At 50.1% G+C, this 16870-nt stretch overlaps 5 protein-coding genes across 5 annotated transcripts; 2 read left to right on the plus strand and 3 right to left on the minus strand.

The window, feature by feature from the left end:
• Positions 1–815: 815 nt before the first annotated feature.
• On the plus strand, positions 816–2416 carry NECHADRAFT_51628 (uncharacterized protein; the record flags this gene model as incomplete). Its single annotated transcript, XM_003043036.1, has 4 exons — positions 816–1281; positions 1331–1481; positions 1536–2191; positions 2244–2416. The coding sequence occupies 4 exons, from the start codon at positions 816–818 to the stop codon at positions 2414–2416; spliced, it is 1446 nt and encodes a 481-aa protein (XP_003043082.1).
• Positions 2417–4133: 1717 nt separating this feature from the next.
• Positions 4134–6765, minus strand: NECHADRAFT_97110 (uncharacterized protein; the record flags this gene model as incomplete). The annotated part of the gene is made up of 11 exons (XM_003043126.1): positions 4134–4165; positions 4215–4234; positions 4832–5334; positions 5366–5385; positions 5435–5597; positions 5652–5777; positions 5900–6029; positions 6100–6179; positions 6213–6260; positions 6334–6602; positions 6690–6765. The coding sequence occupies 11 exons, from the start codon at positions 6763–6765 to the stop codon at positions 4134–4136; spliced, it is 1467 nt and encodes a 488-aa protein (XP_003043172.1).
• Positions 6766–7734: 969 nt separating this feature from the next.
• Positions 7735–11383, minus strand: NECHADRAFT_51597 (uncharacterized protein; the record flags this gene model as incomplete). Its single annotated transcript, XM_003043127.1, has 6 exons — positions 7735–7869; positions 7925–8031; positions 8081–8166; positions 8217–9798; positions 9838–11035; positions 11096–11383. 6 exons carry the CDS (start codon positions 11381–11383, stop codon positions 7735–7737), a joined length of 3396 nt encoding a protein of 1131 aa, XP_003043173.1.
• Positions 11384–12820: 1437 nt separating this feature from the next.
• On the minus strand, positions 12821–14637 carry NECHADRAFT_86308 (uncharacterized protein; the record flags this gene model as incomplete). The annotated part of the gene is made up of 6 exons (XM_003043128.1): positions 12821–12865; positions 12945–12999; positions 13136–13266; positions 13318–14089; positions 14146–14215; positions 14283–14637. The coding sequence occupies 6 exons, from the start codon at positions 14635–14637 to the stop codon at positions 12821–12823; spliced, it is 1428 nt and encodes a 475-aa protein (XP_003043174.1).
• Positions 14638–14986: 349 nt separating this feature from the next.
• NECHADRAFT_51620 (uncharacterized protein) lies at positions 14987–16427 on the plus strand (the record flags this gene model as incomplete). The annotated part of the gene is made up of 5 exons (XM_003043037.1): positions 14987–15161; positions 15225–15282; positions 15347–15475; positions 15537–16084; positions 16168–16427. 5 exons carry the CDS (start codon positions 14987–14989, stop codon positions 16425–16427), a joined length of 1170 nt encoding a protein of 389 aa, XP_003043083.1.
• Between the last annotated feature and the right edge of the window lie 443 nt (positions 16428–16870).

Genomic DNA, 16870 nt, shown 5'->3' on the forward strand with positions numbered 1-16870 from the left:
GATTGATTGTTGCTCTTTCTACACGCCGAGCAAGGAACTCCGTTGGTCCATCCGTCGCATCTGGTTCTACGCCGATTGCAACGCTCGCAAGCCGTTCCCCGTCTTCTTCTTGACGCGTTGGGCGCTTGTGTTGGGGCAGGTGAGCGCTGGGTGAGAGGTTCCATTTTTCCGTAAGAGTCAATTGACAGTAACAAAACAACAAGGAGGACCAAAGAGAGGAGTCATGCAAGGGCGATGTGCGTGCGCAAAGATGAGCGAGATCGGTCCGCGGCCCAAAATCCGGGGCCCCGCAAAACATGGATGAAGGGGCCGGCCAAGCCCCGAAGATCCGGAGCGAGAGGGCACCGATTGGCTGAATTCTGAATAGGATGGTCTATTCCAGGAATGGAAATTGTATGAGGGGCCACGATCCTAGAGGGTGTACTTTGGCTCCTAAGAAACTTCGCCGACAAGCGAGTCACTTATCAGGACTTTCTTATCACTAACGGCTGATTGGATGGAGCCACTCAGTAGTCGGTTTTACCCCTCACGAGTGGTTCGGTCAACTGACAGTCGCTAAACACACCCATAGCCGAACATTCCATAGCCGATGGATGACGGAGGTTAGCCGATGGACCACAACACCAGGGATGCCAGGGGTACAGAAATCTCAGATGGAGAGAGGGAACCATGGACCACTTCCATGTTATGATTTCTTCTTTAGAGCATGCATGTATTTAAATCTTTCTCACGACTCATCTTGAATCACCTCCACCATCCATCCTACCCTACATCGTGTACTTCAACCAGCAGGACAACCTGCTTCGCCGATGATCATGGACAACAAATACTCCATCTCTCATGACGACAATATCGACATGTCCAAGGATGAAGTCGAACGAGCCGAGAACGGAGGCGATGAACAACAAGACGCCCAATTCGAGAAGAGGGTTCTACGCAAGGTCGACTGGCGACTTCTCCCTATCCTTGGATGTCTGTACACCATCGCCCTCGTCGACCGATCCAATGTTGCTGTTGCGCGCATCTCCGGCATGGATGAAGACCTCGGTCTTGATCAGGGCAGTCGCGCCTCAATCTCACTGATGGTCTTCTTCATTGGTTACATCATCTTTGAGATCCCTAGCAACGCCTTCATTCACAAACTCGGTGCTGCCAATTGGCTTGCGTTTCTGGCTGTGGCATGGGGACTCGTCTCGCTTGGCATCGGATTCCTTCATAGCTGGCAGGGTTTTGCGGTGTTGAGGTCACTTCTCGGTGTCTTTGAGGCCGGCTTCTTTCCAGGTTAGTTGATTGAGGTGGAATATCGATGCGTCTGCTAATCCCGCCACAGGCTGTGTCTACCTGGTGTCTTCGTGGTACAGACGGTACGAAGTGCAGAAACGCATGGCCGGCTTTTTCTTGACGGCGTCTGCTCTCTCTGCCTTTGCAAACATCCTCGCCTACGGCCTCATCCAGATCTCGAAACACCACTCCTACAAAGGGTATGTGCTCTCCCTCGGGATATAATAAATACAAACTGACCGTCAAATGTCCAGGTGGCGATGGATCTTCATTATTGAAGGCGCCATCACGGTCGTAGCCGGCGTCGGCTCATGGTTCATCATCGTCGATTTCCCCGATTCGTCCGCCAACACGTTCCTCACACCTGAAGAAAGAGCTTTTGTCAAGGCCAGACTCGCAGCCGACCGTGGGCCCGAGGAGCGCGAAAAGGTCACCCTGAAGGTGATTGCCAAAACGGCTGCTGACTGGAAGCCCTGGGCGTACTCGCTCATGTACATGGCTGGTGCTGTCGGCGTGTATGCGTTTCTCTTTTTCCTCCCAATCATCCTTCGAGGCGGTCTTGGATACTCTCTGGAGATGTCCTTCATTCTCAGCACACCTCCAGCGCTCTTTTCGGTTGTCGAGGCCATGACGATTTCATGGCTCGCTGACAAGATGAAGATGCGTGGCCCATTCGTTGTCTTCCAGGGCTTGATTGGTATCATCGGGCTTTGCCTGACTGGATTTCTGGACTCGCCTACCCCCAGATACATTGGTACATTTCTCGGTGTTGCTGGTGCCAACGGTCTAGTTGTCACAACTCTCGCCTGGCAGGCCAACAATATTGTGGGCGACTCCCGACGAGCTGTCTCAACCGCCATCCTCATTAGCATGAGCGGTGTTGGTGGAATCTACTCAAGCATGGTTTTCCGTGAGTATCCATCAACCCACGGTATCCAATGACTTTTCTAACTTTGAAGCAGGCCAGCAAGATGCTCCTAACTACCTCCCGGGAATTATTGCCGTCATGGCGATCAATATTGCCGCTGTGGTTACTGCCGTTGTTACCATGGTCCTGCTCCGATGGCAGAACCAGCGAGCCGACAAGGGAGAGGCACTGTGTGAGGATAGGGATGGATTTAGATATACTCTGTGAGAGTTTGAAGGAATTACAGGATACACATCTATAGCCGAAGCAAATCGAATTTGGTTTCCACACGGGCCTGGAATGTTGAGATAAAAAGAGCTGAATACCATAGCCGATACCGTAACCGGTACCATACTGATCATCACCGGGAGAGATAAGTAACTCCGTCGACTTCATGGCAGATGACTCAACAACTACCCGGGATTTGGTGCCTGGGCGAAAACCCTCAATAGATTGCTATTTCGTTAATTCTGGGTAGATAGGTACATTGCCAGGCAATCTCTAACCCGGTTGGCTATGCTAGTTCTCCACCAGGGCTTTTATCATCAGCACCTCATCGCGACCTGGTCCCCATAGAGCATAAGGACACAAAGAGAATGTACTCACAATAGGGTTACTTTAGGATGTAGTTTGAATGAAACTCTAGGCTGCATAGAGCCATGAAATTCCAGCAAAAACCTAAGACTACTGCTGTAAACCTTGTATGCTTACAAGTGCTAGAAGATAAAAGTCCTGCCTTCTTTCCAATCTTCTCCTGTCAACATCTCTGCTAATACCTCTGTCATCTGCTTCTAATCCGTTCATCACACACGACGCCATGGATTTTGCTCCAAGAGGTTGATTGTCAGCCCTCGTTTACGGCCGCCTATCTTGTCCACCAGGCCTTTTCGCCCAGGGCCTCGAAACTCTTCCACCCGAGCTTCTCATAGAGGTAATGAGCGAGTACTGTTCCATCAATGAAATTCAGTGCCTTATCTAGGCCTCGCCAGTGGCTCTGTCATATTTCAAGGCAAATCGATGCTTAGTTTTGGGACCAAGACATCGCATGGTCAAGATGAAACTTGGCGAAATGCTCCCCATGGCATTGTTCGGCATCCGCCTTCGACGCCTCCGAGAAGAACATGACCATCTAGGCGATAAGGCCGTGGAATGGCTCGTAAAACACCTCCTGGGCTCCTTGAAAGAATCCGGCCCAAGTGCATCGGATGGAGAGTCAGCAGGCCTGTGGCCAGCAGCAGAGGACAGCTCATTCATTTGGGGAGATAGCTTGCCAAAGCTCGCGCATCTAGAACGCCTCATATCCGATACAGAAGCCATCATGAGAAAATATGCCGGGAAGTCTTGGGAGGCAATGCAGCAGGACCCTACACGCTATATTGGGCAAGTTGCTGGGGCACATTGGTTCACGAACCTCGGGCATGAGCCTTTGCAACTGTCTACCACAGAGCGTGCCAGGTTTCTGGAGTCTTTAATCTGTTTCGACATTTATTGCAACGCTTTCTTCTATGACGGTAAGGTTCTATTTCAAGGAGACTGGGCCTTTCGGAGACTCATTTGCAAGTCTCGAACCAACCCGAATAGATATCTAGCAACCCGACAGAGGATGGAGAACTTTTATACGATGCTGCACTTCATCCTTGATAGGTTTTCGCGTCTATTGAGGACAGTTGACACTGGCCTGCATAACCAGGGCGACTGGGTTAATATGGGAGGGACACAAGGACTCTTTGGATTCATGTTTCGTTCTCAGAAGGAGCATGAAGCATTTCTTCAGTACCTCTGCTCAAAAGGCTACTCCATGCTTCTTCAAATAAAAGAACTCAAAGGTCAAACTCAACGGGAGTTTGTGGTGGCGACCTTCTTTCATTTCTGCAGTTTGCAGCGGCCGCCAATATTGCTGCAGAAAGATGTGAGGTATGATAGTCCCCCGCCATGGATGCCTTGGTTAGACTCCAATTGGTTTCACGAAATATGGGGCTGGTGGGATTATGAAACGGGATTTTGGGATAAGGAGAGACTGGATAACTTGAGGAACCGCGTGGAGTCCTGGGCTAATCGGCAAAGGCAATTCAGAATCGTCAGGTAGGGCACCTCAAGGCGGGATTGGATTAAGGAGTGGCCTTGTTAGAGCAATCCCTTAGAAGTAAAACACACCACGGGATTACGTCAAATCCTCGGTAGGCCGATCCGATCCTTTATCCAGGCGGACATAGGCATGTGTCATTGCTCCATGCCGGTCTAGAACACAGTCTGATTTTCGCTCACAGTGCTAAACTTCCCTGAAAGGAAGGGCTTACAGGTTGGCGGGAAATTAGGACTCGCTTTATGATGATATATGGTACTTATTCTGTGAAAAGATTCCTCTTATTCTACATCTAGAGTAAGGTCTATAGAGAAATGCAAGGTGGGTGACTAAGTGTGTGCTCAAGCTTGCCACTCTTGCCGGTCCCAAAACTACAGAGAAGCATGGAGAAAGAAGATATTGAACCAAAGATCTCATGCGATTTGCCAATTTATCGTGCGTCGTCTGGGAGTTCCCCATGACCGCCCCCCCGATGCACACTTCTGGCAGGACTCTTAGTGTGGCTTTGGGCGGCCTATGCGGACAGACCGCCCGTGTTGTGTCCGTGAGTCGAGGAAAACTCATAAAGCGGAGGAAACGGCGCCACATCCTGGAACAGAAGGTACTTCTTAAGATACCAGGGCAGCTTTTGGAGATAATAGCCCGCGTGATCCCTGTTCTTCATGGCGAAAACACTATCAAGCTCCTCCAAGGTCAGGTTCTTAGTCTCAGGCAAGAAGAAGTACGCCATAACCCAGCCGAAGAGGTTCCAGGCTGCATAGTAGCAGAAGCCGCCGCTATCACCAAGACGTTCTCCTAGAGGAGGCCACGTGAGACTGATGATGAAGTTGAAGCACCAGGTGATGGAAGTGCTAGACGCCATTCCGATATCTCGGACATGCAGAGGAAAGGCCTCGGCGCTATACGTGAAGGGAACAGGGCCCATTCCGGGAGAGTAACACGCCATGAAGACGTAGAGTCCCGTAGTCACGCAGCCGATCATGGACTGCTGGCTGGGGCCATAGTTCGCGCCTTCAAAGATGCTAGTAGAGTAATAGGCAATGACGTTTACTCCGCAAAACTGCTGCATGAACTGTTTGTCTCATCGTCAGTACTTGACTAGCGATTAGGGGAACTTCAGAGGGTCCTGCTTACCATACAAAACCAAGCGCTCTGGGCGGCACGACGGTTACGGCGGACTGTGAAGAACTCTTTAAAGGCGTTGTGGCCCTCTCGCTGTTTAGATTCGGCGTCAAGGAGTTTGCTGACGTAGTACATGTCGCGGGTTGCTTGAACGGCACAATGTCGAAGCCGTCTTGTCGACTGGTAAGCCTTATCAAAGCGACCCTTTTCTATGTACCATCAAGGGCTCTCAGGACAGAAGTAATCTTAACACATGACGATCAGAGGGGGAACAGATGTCAAGGCCATGATCCAACGCCATTGGGAGTTCTCGCCGAGGAAGTCACAGTCCTTGAAGGCGACGAAGATGATCATTCCAACGGCGATACTGAAAGCAGTCCACATCTAGTAATTTTGATCAGAATCGTTCGGCATCTGGAACGCCGTCTTCTCGGGGGGCCATTCTGGTCCTTGAGAGCCTAGCCAGAGAGGAGAAGACAGCATTCAAGTATCAGGGAGAGACTTACCCGCCACATCATAGTAAGGGCACCGCGGATATTCTTAGGAGTCGATTCGGCGGAGTATACAGGGGCAGTGCTCGACATGGGGCCAACAGCGAAGCCTAAAACGAACCGAGCGGCAATGAACTTGTGCCAGCTTGAACTTGTGCCAGCGTGAACTCGAGGTTAGTATTCTTGTTCTTAAAAATCTGGATGTCAAAACTCACGATTGACAGACGACCATCCAGAAGCCAGTGACCAACGAAAAGGCGCAGCCGGTGAAGATGGTTCCACGTCGTCCAAGATACTTGTTGAGGAAGGGGCTGGACTAGCAACTAACGACTGACGAGCATAGGTACGGCGCACTATTAATGAGGCTAATGTTCCACTCGTCAAAGTAGAATAGCTAGGTACATAGGTTTGGACTGCTGCACTGACGCGATCTGGAGGGGGCAACGAACCTGGGCGCCATTCACGTCCGTCTGATTCATTCCCTGGACGATGGCACAGCCGGCGCAGAGGGTGCAGAGAAAGTAGAGCCTAAATGGCTGGCTCCAGCGGTGCATCTCCTCGCGTCGAAGATAACATTTGTCCTCTTCAGAAAGCAGGTCAATAGTCTCAAAGCCGCCACGCTGGTTGTTAACCTGGGCAACAAGAGCGCCCTTGATGAAGTCGTCCCGATGTTTTTCAACACCACGCTCGCTCACAAATGCTTCAACGTCTGCAATGACTTGCTCCCGGGTCATGCCCGCCAGAGGGTTGTTAAGACGAGCACCGGTAGAAATAGGGGCTTTGTCTAGAGCCTCCTTTTCGTTACCGCTGCTGGAGTCCCTGTGGCTGCTCAGGACGTCCTCATGCTGTATCGCTTCATCCTTGGCTCCAGGGACGGTCATTGGGGCAGTTGAGGAGAAGATGATGTGAAAGAGGAGTGACAGAAGCTCTTAAGATACTCGATTGTAGAAAGATAAGAGTGAATTGAGGCTGGGAGAACAAGTCAGATGCAGCTGTCTCTTGTCTTCTGTATCTGCAAAGAGAGGAAGAGATTATATACCCAAAGAGGCCAGCAGGACGAGGAATACCACTTCGCTTTCCTCTACAGGACGTCAACTCGCTCTGCCCTCTCTGGTGAAGGCTCACCATTTGCATCGCAGGTGATATCCCAAGATAGTGGAGCCCGGGTTCGCTTTAACCGCGCGCTGGTCGGTGAACCCGACCGAGCATGGATCATAAGAGTGCAAATCATGTCCTTGAAGTTAACTCTAGGTCGATAACGTTGCGTACAAACAGACATTCTCCCTAACGTTGGGCACAGAGGGGACAGCTGGTGATCAAGAAGCAATCGCATAGTATCTCCCCGCTTGCCTTGTAGTCTCCATGTTCTTCTCTATTATTTTGTGTGTTGTTATTGGACAATCCCTTGAGAGAAGTGTGGTCTATTAGCCGGTTCAATGATGAACGAGAAGCCCAGAATCAGCCTTAATGAACACCTGGCATGGCCATGAATCTTCCCAACATGACATCACCCCACCGGGACCTGACGAAATATGTAGCTACTCATTATCGGGTAAAGACCTACGATGATGGTATCAGGGGGGCTCGACTTGCTTCGATTTGGGCCATTTGGGATATTATGGAAAATTTTCTAAGAGGGCGTTAAAGAAATGTTGCCATACGCTGATGCAATTGCTCACCCCAAGCTCGATAGAAACTGTGTGAAAAAAGGGCTTCCTGATGGAGAAGAGCCCGGACTTCTGTTGAAAAACTCGCTATGCCACCCCTTCCCTTCTCTCATTAACCTCCGTCTCCCGCACCCGCACCTCTCTTCGCGAATTTCGCCATTGCCACCATCTATAATAAAGAACCTAGCTTAATACCTTGTTTTTAGAATCGGCAACCAGCTTTGAGAGAATTGAGTGCTTGTCCTTGAGCAACTCCTTTGGGGCACCATAATGGGCCGCACGACCATCGTGCATCACGAGAACCTTGTCATATTGAAGCTATTCAGAACATGCGTCAGTGATGCGTGCTGAACGTCACGTAATAGATGCTTACAGCCGATTCAATATGATGAGTTATGGTAATAACCGTGTGGCTGCGGAATCTGTGATTGATCACGTTGTGTATGACGGTGCTTGTTGAGGCGTCCATGGCAGCAGTAGCTGGACAAGATGGTTAGACAATGCATGTGAATAAAAACAAATGACGCACCTTCATCCAAGATGACAATCTTACTCTTGGCTAGAATGGCCCGCGCGAGTGCGAGTATTTGAACTTGCCCACCAGACAAGTTTCTCCTGGACAAACAGTGGTTAGCAAATTGAATCATGTCATGCCGTCCACATACCCTGAGTCAGAAACGTAATAGTCCAGTGGATCTTGGCCAGGTTGAATGTTAAATATCTGACGCATTTTGCAAACGTCAAGAGCCCCACGGAGCTGCTCATCTGTCCGCGTCCCTTCTAGATCGAGATTATCTCTGACGGTTCCTCCAAAGATGGAAGGTTCTTGAGGAAGAAGGGTTATACGTTTGCGCAAATGTGTCAAGTTGACGCTCCCAATGTCAACCCCGTCGATGGCGATACTGCCACCTTTGTTGGAGTCATGCTCTAGGGCGCGTAGTAGCGCGAGAACGAGAGATGACTTGCCTGCGCCGGTCCGGCCAACCACCGCAACGTGCTCGCCTACCTTGATAGTAAAGGTCAGGTCACGTAAGCACGGCCTGTCACCAGATTTATATGATGCCTCATAGCTCTTGAAAGCGATGGTTGGATCAACAGGCCAGCTTGGTGACGGCACTGTTTCGTCTTCGGGCTGGTTCTCGGGCGTGTTGGCAGCGTAGGACCATATCCGCTCCACAGAGGTCATGTCTGCCTCAAGAGCTGCACGCATCTGAACAAAAGTGTTGAACTGCGATGTGATCTGAATCAGATAGCTCATGACAAGGCCTAGAGTACTAGCAGGTGTGCGAAGCCACAGAAGCAGGACGGCAGACAAGAGTTGGATAATGCTAGACAGTGTCAATGCTGCGGTGGTTGAACCAAGGACAAGAATGTAGACGCACCTGGAAAGCAGTTGAAGACGAAGAATTAACCAAGAATCCAAGCATACAAAGGGGACCCAGACACGGATATGATGGTCTATCACATCCCTGGCCTGATCCTTGAAGGAGGCAGCCTGATCAAATGCCATGATAACAGGGGCTCCAACACGAATCTCATTGGCAATGTTGAGAATGGGGCCTCGAGCCAGGTTTTCAAGGCGTCTGAGTTGTCTGCAAGCGTGCAGATAGTGTGATTGAATCGCCATGTAAATACCACCGATGGGTAACAGGTAGAGGATGCTCAATGGTGTTGCTGCCACAATCACGAGGATTGATGCGGAGGCCGTAACGCAGAGAGCGACCAGGCTGATGAAACCACCACACACCGAGCTGTCAACCTTGTTAATGTCATTGGTGAAGCGGTTGAGAACATCTCCAATATTGACTGTGTCGAAAAAGGAAAACTTGGCCTCCAAAATCCCCCGTGTGAGGTCGGCGTGGATCGATCTAGACGTTGGGATGACGCAGATGTAGTAGGCAACGAGGACGAAGATGGCCGAGAGGACACCACCCAGAAGGGCGCAGCCTGAGTAGTAAGCAAGCTTCAGTGAGTGTCCTTGACGTTCAAATTCATCGCTTGACATCTTGAGGAAGAAGACAGCTAAGATGTCTAACAGTTTGGAAGCACCAGCTGTCAGGAGAACCACGATCCAACCGCCATGCTTGGCAAGCTTGAGGAATCTCAAGTACGTGTCAAATTGCACTGGGGCACCACCGACGTCGGTCGACTGACTTGTTTTGGTAGTTGGTGCCAGAAGGGGTGCGCTCTCCATGTCGCTGTCGGGGTCAGGGGCTGTTACTGATGTGGAAACATTTGACTTGATGGCTCCATAGTCGATCAAGGGCTTCGCTGTCTTGGGGATACTCTCGAGATCTTCAGACATGGCACTCTGTTCAAGGTCTGTTCCACTTTGATCAACTCGTGGGGGCTGTTCAGCCGATGACAATCTTCCGTCCTTGATAGCATAGAGTGCATCAGAGCAGGACATCAAAGCTTCAGAAGACGTGGTAACGATTCGAAGCGAGTCTTTGAGGATGCCTTGAGGCCCCAACACACGACTGATGAGATGGGACCGCACCTTGGCATCTACAGCTGCGAGGGGGTCGTCAAGGACTACCACCTCACGCCGGGAGTAGACCGCTCTAGCCAGGGCAATCCGGCTCTTCTGTCCGCCAGATAGAGCAACACCAGTTCCTTCCAGCATGGTGGCATCGCCCTGGGGAAGCCTGGCCAAGTCGGATCGGAGTGAGGCGGCATCGAGAACCTGGCCATAAAAAGAGGCATCAAAAGGCAGACCGAAGACGATATTCTCGCGCACTGTGCCACAGACCAAGAATGGAGTCTGTGGTGCGTACGCAATTCTTCCATGGACCCATACATGGCCGACATGAGGCTTGATTTCCCCAATGATGGAACGGATCAAAGTCGACTTTCCGCACCCAACAGGTCCTGATATAACGACAAGAGAGTTTGATGTTGCCTCTATTGTACAGTTTTGGAGAATGACCTTGTCTGAGCCTTGGAACGCTGGGAACCCAATGTTACACCCTCGCATTCCAAACTCGACCGGTCTTTCATCCAGAATCCTACTTTGGCTCATAATGACAGGCTCGTCGTAAGAGGTCAGCAGGAAGTCTTTGATGCGACCGAATGAGATTTGACCGGCCTGGTAGAGCATCACCAACCGAGGAAGCAAGGATGTTGATCTGGTAATGTTGAAGCAAAACGCAAGCGCTGGAAAAACCACGTTGCTGGGTAAACCACGCCCAAGGAAGATGGCTGCACCAAACGTGATGGAGATCAATGCTGGTGGCATGACGTAGACGTAAAATACCATGCAGGCGTTGAGAAAAGCTACGCCTTTGTACTTTTTGAGCTCATGGGCTCGTTGCTTGTCTATCCTGTGCTGGAACAAGACCTGAAGCGCACCGAGCTTGACTTGTTTAACTTGTTTGATAACTTGTGTAACAAGGACGATTCTTGAATCCTTGGCTTGCATCACCAGGGCCATTTGTCGAGAAATATGGTTGGTGGTAGAGGTGATCAATGGTAAAGCCACAAGCTGGAGAAAAGTAAGCATAAAGTTTTAACACTGATGCAAAAGAGTACAAGGAAGCCCTACCGGAGACAGGAATCCAGCGAGGACGCTTTGCCAGCCGAGAAGGAGAATCAGCGCGGCAATGCTGATGATGGCCTGCAGAGGGACCATCCATATCAAATGATATTGTTCAATCAGCTCAAAGATCTTGGCCGAGTCAACCTCGATCAAGACTGTAGGATCAGCAGCCGAGTCTTCATCCTTCGCCATGGACATGCATCCATCACAAAGCAGCGCAGTCAAAGCGGACCTGACCTGCACTCCAATTTTGCGAAGAAGAAGTCTCATGTGAGCATCGGTGACACCCGCCATGATGGTTACTGCGAACAACCCACAGACTGAGGGTATACCGCCGTTCTCTAGCAAGGACTGGAGAAAGAATGGCTGTGCTAAGGCTGCTGCCACGCTGATGAGAGCAAGGAGGCAGCTCACCATCATCTCAACCCCAAAGTTGCGCCAAAGCATCCGACCAAGTCCAGCCGACAGACTTTGACGTATGGCGTGCGGTTGAAGGCCAGGACGCTCTAGTGAGTGCCTGACTGACATTTGGCGGTCAATCGGCCAGGTGTCGTCGCTGGACAGACTTCCTTTCGCCGCTAGCTTCATTAAGGGGTCAAGCAAGGATAGTGCGATTCTGTGAAGCCAAGGGGCCCCCGACAGTGGATGATCGGCGAGATTCGAGGCATCCGGGGTCCAAGGGGTACCGAACGTAGTGATCAAGGCAAATAGGTACAAGGTCGAGATAGAAACCGTGAGCCAGTCCAAGGTGGGAGCCGAAATCAGGGTAACGGTCCAGGTGACGCATGATGACAATTCGTAGATACCCTGTAGCAAAGACGGCTGATCCAAAGAATTTAATAAAAGAGAAGTGGCCGATGCGATTATTACTCCAATGGTTGAAGGTAGGCAAATGGTTGTTGTTGGCGAACGTGTCTCCCTCTGTGCCCATCTCAAGCAGGCTAGAATGCCAACTAAGATGAGGGCCCCGTTAGCTATCTAAAGAGGCCGTCAGCGTACAGTGTTTCTCTCGAGATACCAGCTTGTCTTACACTTGCTATTGTTTTGGTTGCAGTCCATGCAAAATTCCGCTGTTTCCGGCCATGTCTTGAAGAGCCGAGGCGATGGACTGCCGTCACCACATGAGCCAGAACACAGACTAGGAAAGAAAGCCTATAGATATTGTGAGCCAAAGGTTTCGGGTCTGTGTATTGAATACTCACTGCAGAGGATTGTCAATCATTATGACGAACGTCCATGGGCAAGAAGGAGACCAGCACTAGGGGTAGGCAAAAAGACTGATATGATATGTTGGATCCAGTGCGAGAAGGTCGTTTGAACGAGAGGTTGCAGTAAGAACAGATATTTCCACGTGAAGAAGAGCACAGGTTGAGCAAACAGGATGCCTAGGACCCTGCCACCAGGTACACGGTGGCAAACTCATTGAATGCGGGTCATATCAGTTACCATGCAAGGGTTGGACGGTAAAGGATTGCCAAAAACGGTCAACAAGAGCGCGCCTTGAGCGGTTAATTGGCCTAACTAGGCATCAAACCAAGCTAGTGGTACCCGTCACTGGGAGTAATACGTAGATGTACTCTGAGAGATTGCAATGGGTGTTACTACTAGGCGTGAGAGCTCTCCTTCTCATAGCACCAACTGCTACTTGAATATGTAGTGTAGATCATATTCCTACGTTGAAGGAATCATTATTTATGAAGTTGAGCCTGCAGTCTTTCGACACGCCATGTTTTACGTGACTATTTTCAGTTGGTCGTTTACTTGCAACTTGGGTTTCTTGAAAGGTAGTACATAGTTCAGCAAGCAAAGTATACTCCAATGGGCTTGAGAATTTGAAAATGATACTCAGTCATACCGATATGCCCTGAAGAACTATATGCAAGCTGACATTACGAACTTGGAAGTGTTCCCTGAATCCAGGTGTTGATCAGGGTCAGTGCCTCCTCAGGCTTGTCAAACGGTGACATGTGCCCAGCGTTGGAGATTTCGGCATATGTAAGAGGCTCAAATGACTTCCATCGACCAGCTACCTTTGTTCTGACGTACCATGGCATCAAGTCCCTGAAACGGATAAAGGGTTGGCCATCCCAGTTGAGGCCTCGGTCAACAAGGAGACGCATCCCTGCAGAGTTGCAGTACAGATCTTTGTCTCCAACGTATATGAGAACACGTATACCCTGTAAATGTGTCAGTCAGCATGAGCGAGTCAGTGGTGCCTTGTCACTTACAGATTTCAGCAGATAGTTAACGTATTTGTCACTTGATCTCCACAAGTCGCCTACCTTCTCCCATTGCCCCAAAACGTCAAAAGATATGCCGACAAAAGGCAGCTCTTCAGATACCCCGAGCGCCTTTTTAATATCACTTCTGTTCAGATACTCATCGATGTGCTGCATCTCTGCGTAACAAGCTGCAGGGTCGTAGCACTCTTGACGGAAGTCATATGGGTTGCGGTGCATGTCTTCTACGACGACACTGCCGATTGCACTGCACTTGGTCTCGGCTTCTTTGCAGGCAGGAGATTTCATGCCTTCAGTCTCGCAAATTACGAGATTCTCTTCGCACCACATGGCTCGAGGAGCCCACTGCAAACATTGAGACGTGTTGAACAAGCTGTCAGGTCCAGCGCAGACGGTCTCGAAGAAACCAATGTTCTGTATCGATCGTCGGATAAGGCCATTACCGATCATGACGCCCTTCAAATTAATCCGTAGGCTATTGTCAGGGTCGTGTGAGGCTGGATCAACACCACGGTCTTGTCCTTGGACTTGTATAGGCTCCGCATCATCGGTGGTGTTGCTCTGAGATTGTAGTATTGTCGTAGCCAGAGCAGGAACCCATGAGCCACCGTATGACTCGCCCGCTATGTAAAAGTCTCGGCCGGCTAGATCAGGGAACGCGACCATGAACTGACGTAGGAATTGGTCCATAGTTGTGGAAGCATCTTGAAGGCCCTGTGAGCTGTGCTCTCCGCGGGAATAACCGACCCCGACCGGTTGACTTGAGTAGAATGGAGAGTCAGTAACGATATGCCATCATTTTTTGTATTGACTCACTCAACAAACAAGAGAGTGGCATTGGCATTCCATCCGAATGGATTGTCAACAGTGTATCCGCCCTCGGGAGCTATACGGCAAGGTCCAAGTTCCATCAAGTGCCCGTAACCGACGGATGAGGCACCCGGACCACTAACCAACAGTCAATTGTAGTTCGGCCAAACGGTGGTAGAAGAGATGGACACCATACCCAGTCATCCACAGAATCACGGGGTCTGATTTAGGATCATGTTTGCTTTCGAAGAACCAGAAAAAGATTGAACTTTTACCTCCCTGTGTGTCCTTGGAAGTGATGTAACCAGACGTGCCCGGCGTCGAACTATTGCATACACTGGCCGTGTCGTGACCAAGTCGCAGAGTAAAGGGCTCGACGCCAGGACGCCCAGAGAAGGGAGTGTCGAGATTGACGTGTGATGGTGAAGCTACCAGTGGAATAGCGGCGTGTGCTCGCGCGACCAGGCCTACAAGGCCCCAGGTGAGAAGTCGTAGCATGTTGCTCAAACAACTATTGTGAGAATCTCAACTTGCTGCTGAGTCTGCCCCGTGCGATGAATGCGACTGATACAGGTACTTGAACAGCCAATTAACTTATCCACCGCAGTACTAACAAGGAAATTTTGTGCGATGCTAAACCAGATCGGGTCCTCCGATCCGCGCCTTTAACGTTACCCACGCAACTCTTCCCAATAAGGGGCCGGCTTTGTGATATCGGAAATAAGTAATATTGCTCCACCGGTTGAATGCCCTTGTGAAAAGCTGTTATCAATATCGATTGACTTCTTGTTCCAGCGTGCCATATCACGAGCCGGTAACAATGAGACTCTTTCGAAGGACTCCGGCGATGCTTCTGGCTGCTATAGGATGCCTGGTCAGCGCCCAGGTCCAAAAGCCCATGTCAAATGTCCATCAAAATGTCAAGTTTGATGTTAGAGAGCAGTCCCCTGATCTCTGCGACGCTGGATCCCGATACTGGACTGGCACCGTCAACATTACATCAGAAAAATCCATGTTTTTTTGTGAGCAGTTACTCCCGCTCCTCCGGTTAATGTTGTTTGACTTGCCATACTAATGCTATCTAGGGTACTTCCAGAGCCGTAACAAGCCAGACACGGATCCTCTGCTACTTTGGATGAGCGGGTGAGTATCATATTCAAGGGAAATGAGCCAATAGCACTATTCGCTGACGGCACGAAATCAATAGCGGCCCTGGCGCAACAGGAGAGTTAGGCTGCTTCCTCGGCACCGGCCCTTGTGCGGTCAATCAAGATGGAAACTCGACAAGACGCCTAGAGTATTCGTGGACGGATCACGCTAATGTCATTTATATCGAGTAAGTGGCGGTCCTAAATGTTGATCCTTGATATGTCCATCTCTCTAACATGTCGTCCTAGCCAGCCGATCGGTGTTGGCTTTTCAGAGATTGCCGACCGTGATGACATTGCCGTAAGTCTTGAGCAAGGCGCGCGAGATATCTACTCGTTCCTATCCACCCTCTCTACAGAGGTATTCCCTGACTTCTCCGGGCGTCCTTGGCACATAACAGGCGAGTCGATGGGAGGCCACTACGTTACCGGTTATACCAAGTATATCATGGAGCTAGAGCATGAGAGAGTCGCTCAAGGGCTAGATCCTCACATCAACATCTCCTCGGCCGTTATCGTTGATGGATACATCGATTCATCTTATCAATCTTCTGGCTACTACGACTTTTTCTGCACTGACTGGGACCCTGTTTCCCAATTACGCACCGCACCACTGATGAACGAAGCTACCTGCGCCGAGATGGCTGCTGCAGTGCCAACTTGTGAGCTCATGGGAGCTCACTGCAGAGAGAGCTACAACCCTAAGGTTTGCCTCTCAATGATGGTCACTTGTGAGCGCACTGTTGGGAAGTACTATACTCGAGATATCCGCCCAGGAGGCTGGGATCCTTATGATAGTAAGTCACAGCTAATCAAATATTCCAAGCCGGTCTTAGAATATCATCTCGAGCTCCTGCTTCAGATTGCTGATGTATCCCAGGTCGTCACCCCTGTGAGAAGCCTCCGCTGTGCTCCAACTTTGCTCATGGGGAAACATGGAAATTCTTTAACCAACCTTGGGTACAAGAAAGGCTTGGGTTCTCGGGATTACCTTTTGAGCTGATTGACTTTGACACCAATAACCGTTGGGTCAAGGCCGAGCACTTGTATCGGCCTGTTACTCGTGAGCTGACTTGGCTACTTGACAACACCGACATTCGAATCCTGGTCATCAATGGTAACAATGACATTATCATGTAAGTGCCCTCTTTGAGCCGTCAGGATTCGCTTTTTCTCTCCTTTCCTTGAATCTAACTACCATCTATTAGTAACACCCCCGGTCAAATGCGATTGTTGGACGCGCAGCCTTGGAAGGATCAAGCGCGATATCGAAGCCTCAGATACAAGAACTGGTTTTTTAAACAAGGCAAGCTGGTTTCCTCCAAGGAAGATAGGCGGAGTGCACAGAGGGGTGGATTTTGGAAGGGAACTGATCGTCTTCAATTCTACGCTGTTGATGAGGCTGGGCACTTTGCGCCCTACTTTCAACCAGAATCAATCTCAGCCGTCTTGGGGGCGTGGCTTTCGAAATGAGGAAACGTTGCTTCGAGATAACTGTCCAAGAATAGAGATTACCAATGACTGTGATAGAGTTTGTTAAATATCTATTTACTTCGCACCATGGGATGAAGCTGGCCTCCTAG

This window comes from Fusarium vanettenii (assembly GCF_000151355.1).
Source record: "Fusarium vanettenii 77-13-4 chromosome 11 genomic scaffold NECHAsca_30_chr11_1_0, whole genome shotgun sequence".
Classification (NCBI taxonomy): Eukaryota; Fungi; Ascomycota; class Sordariomycetes; order Hypocreales; family Nectriaceae; genus Fusarium; species Fusarium vanettenii.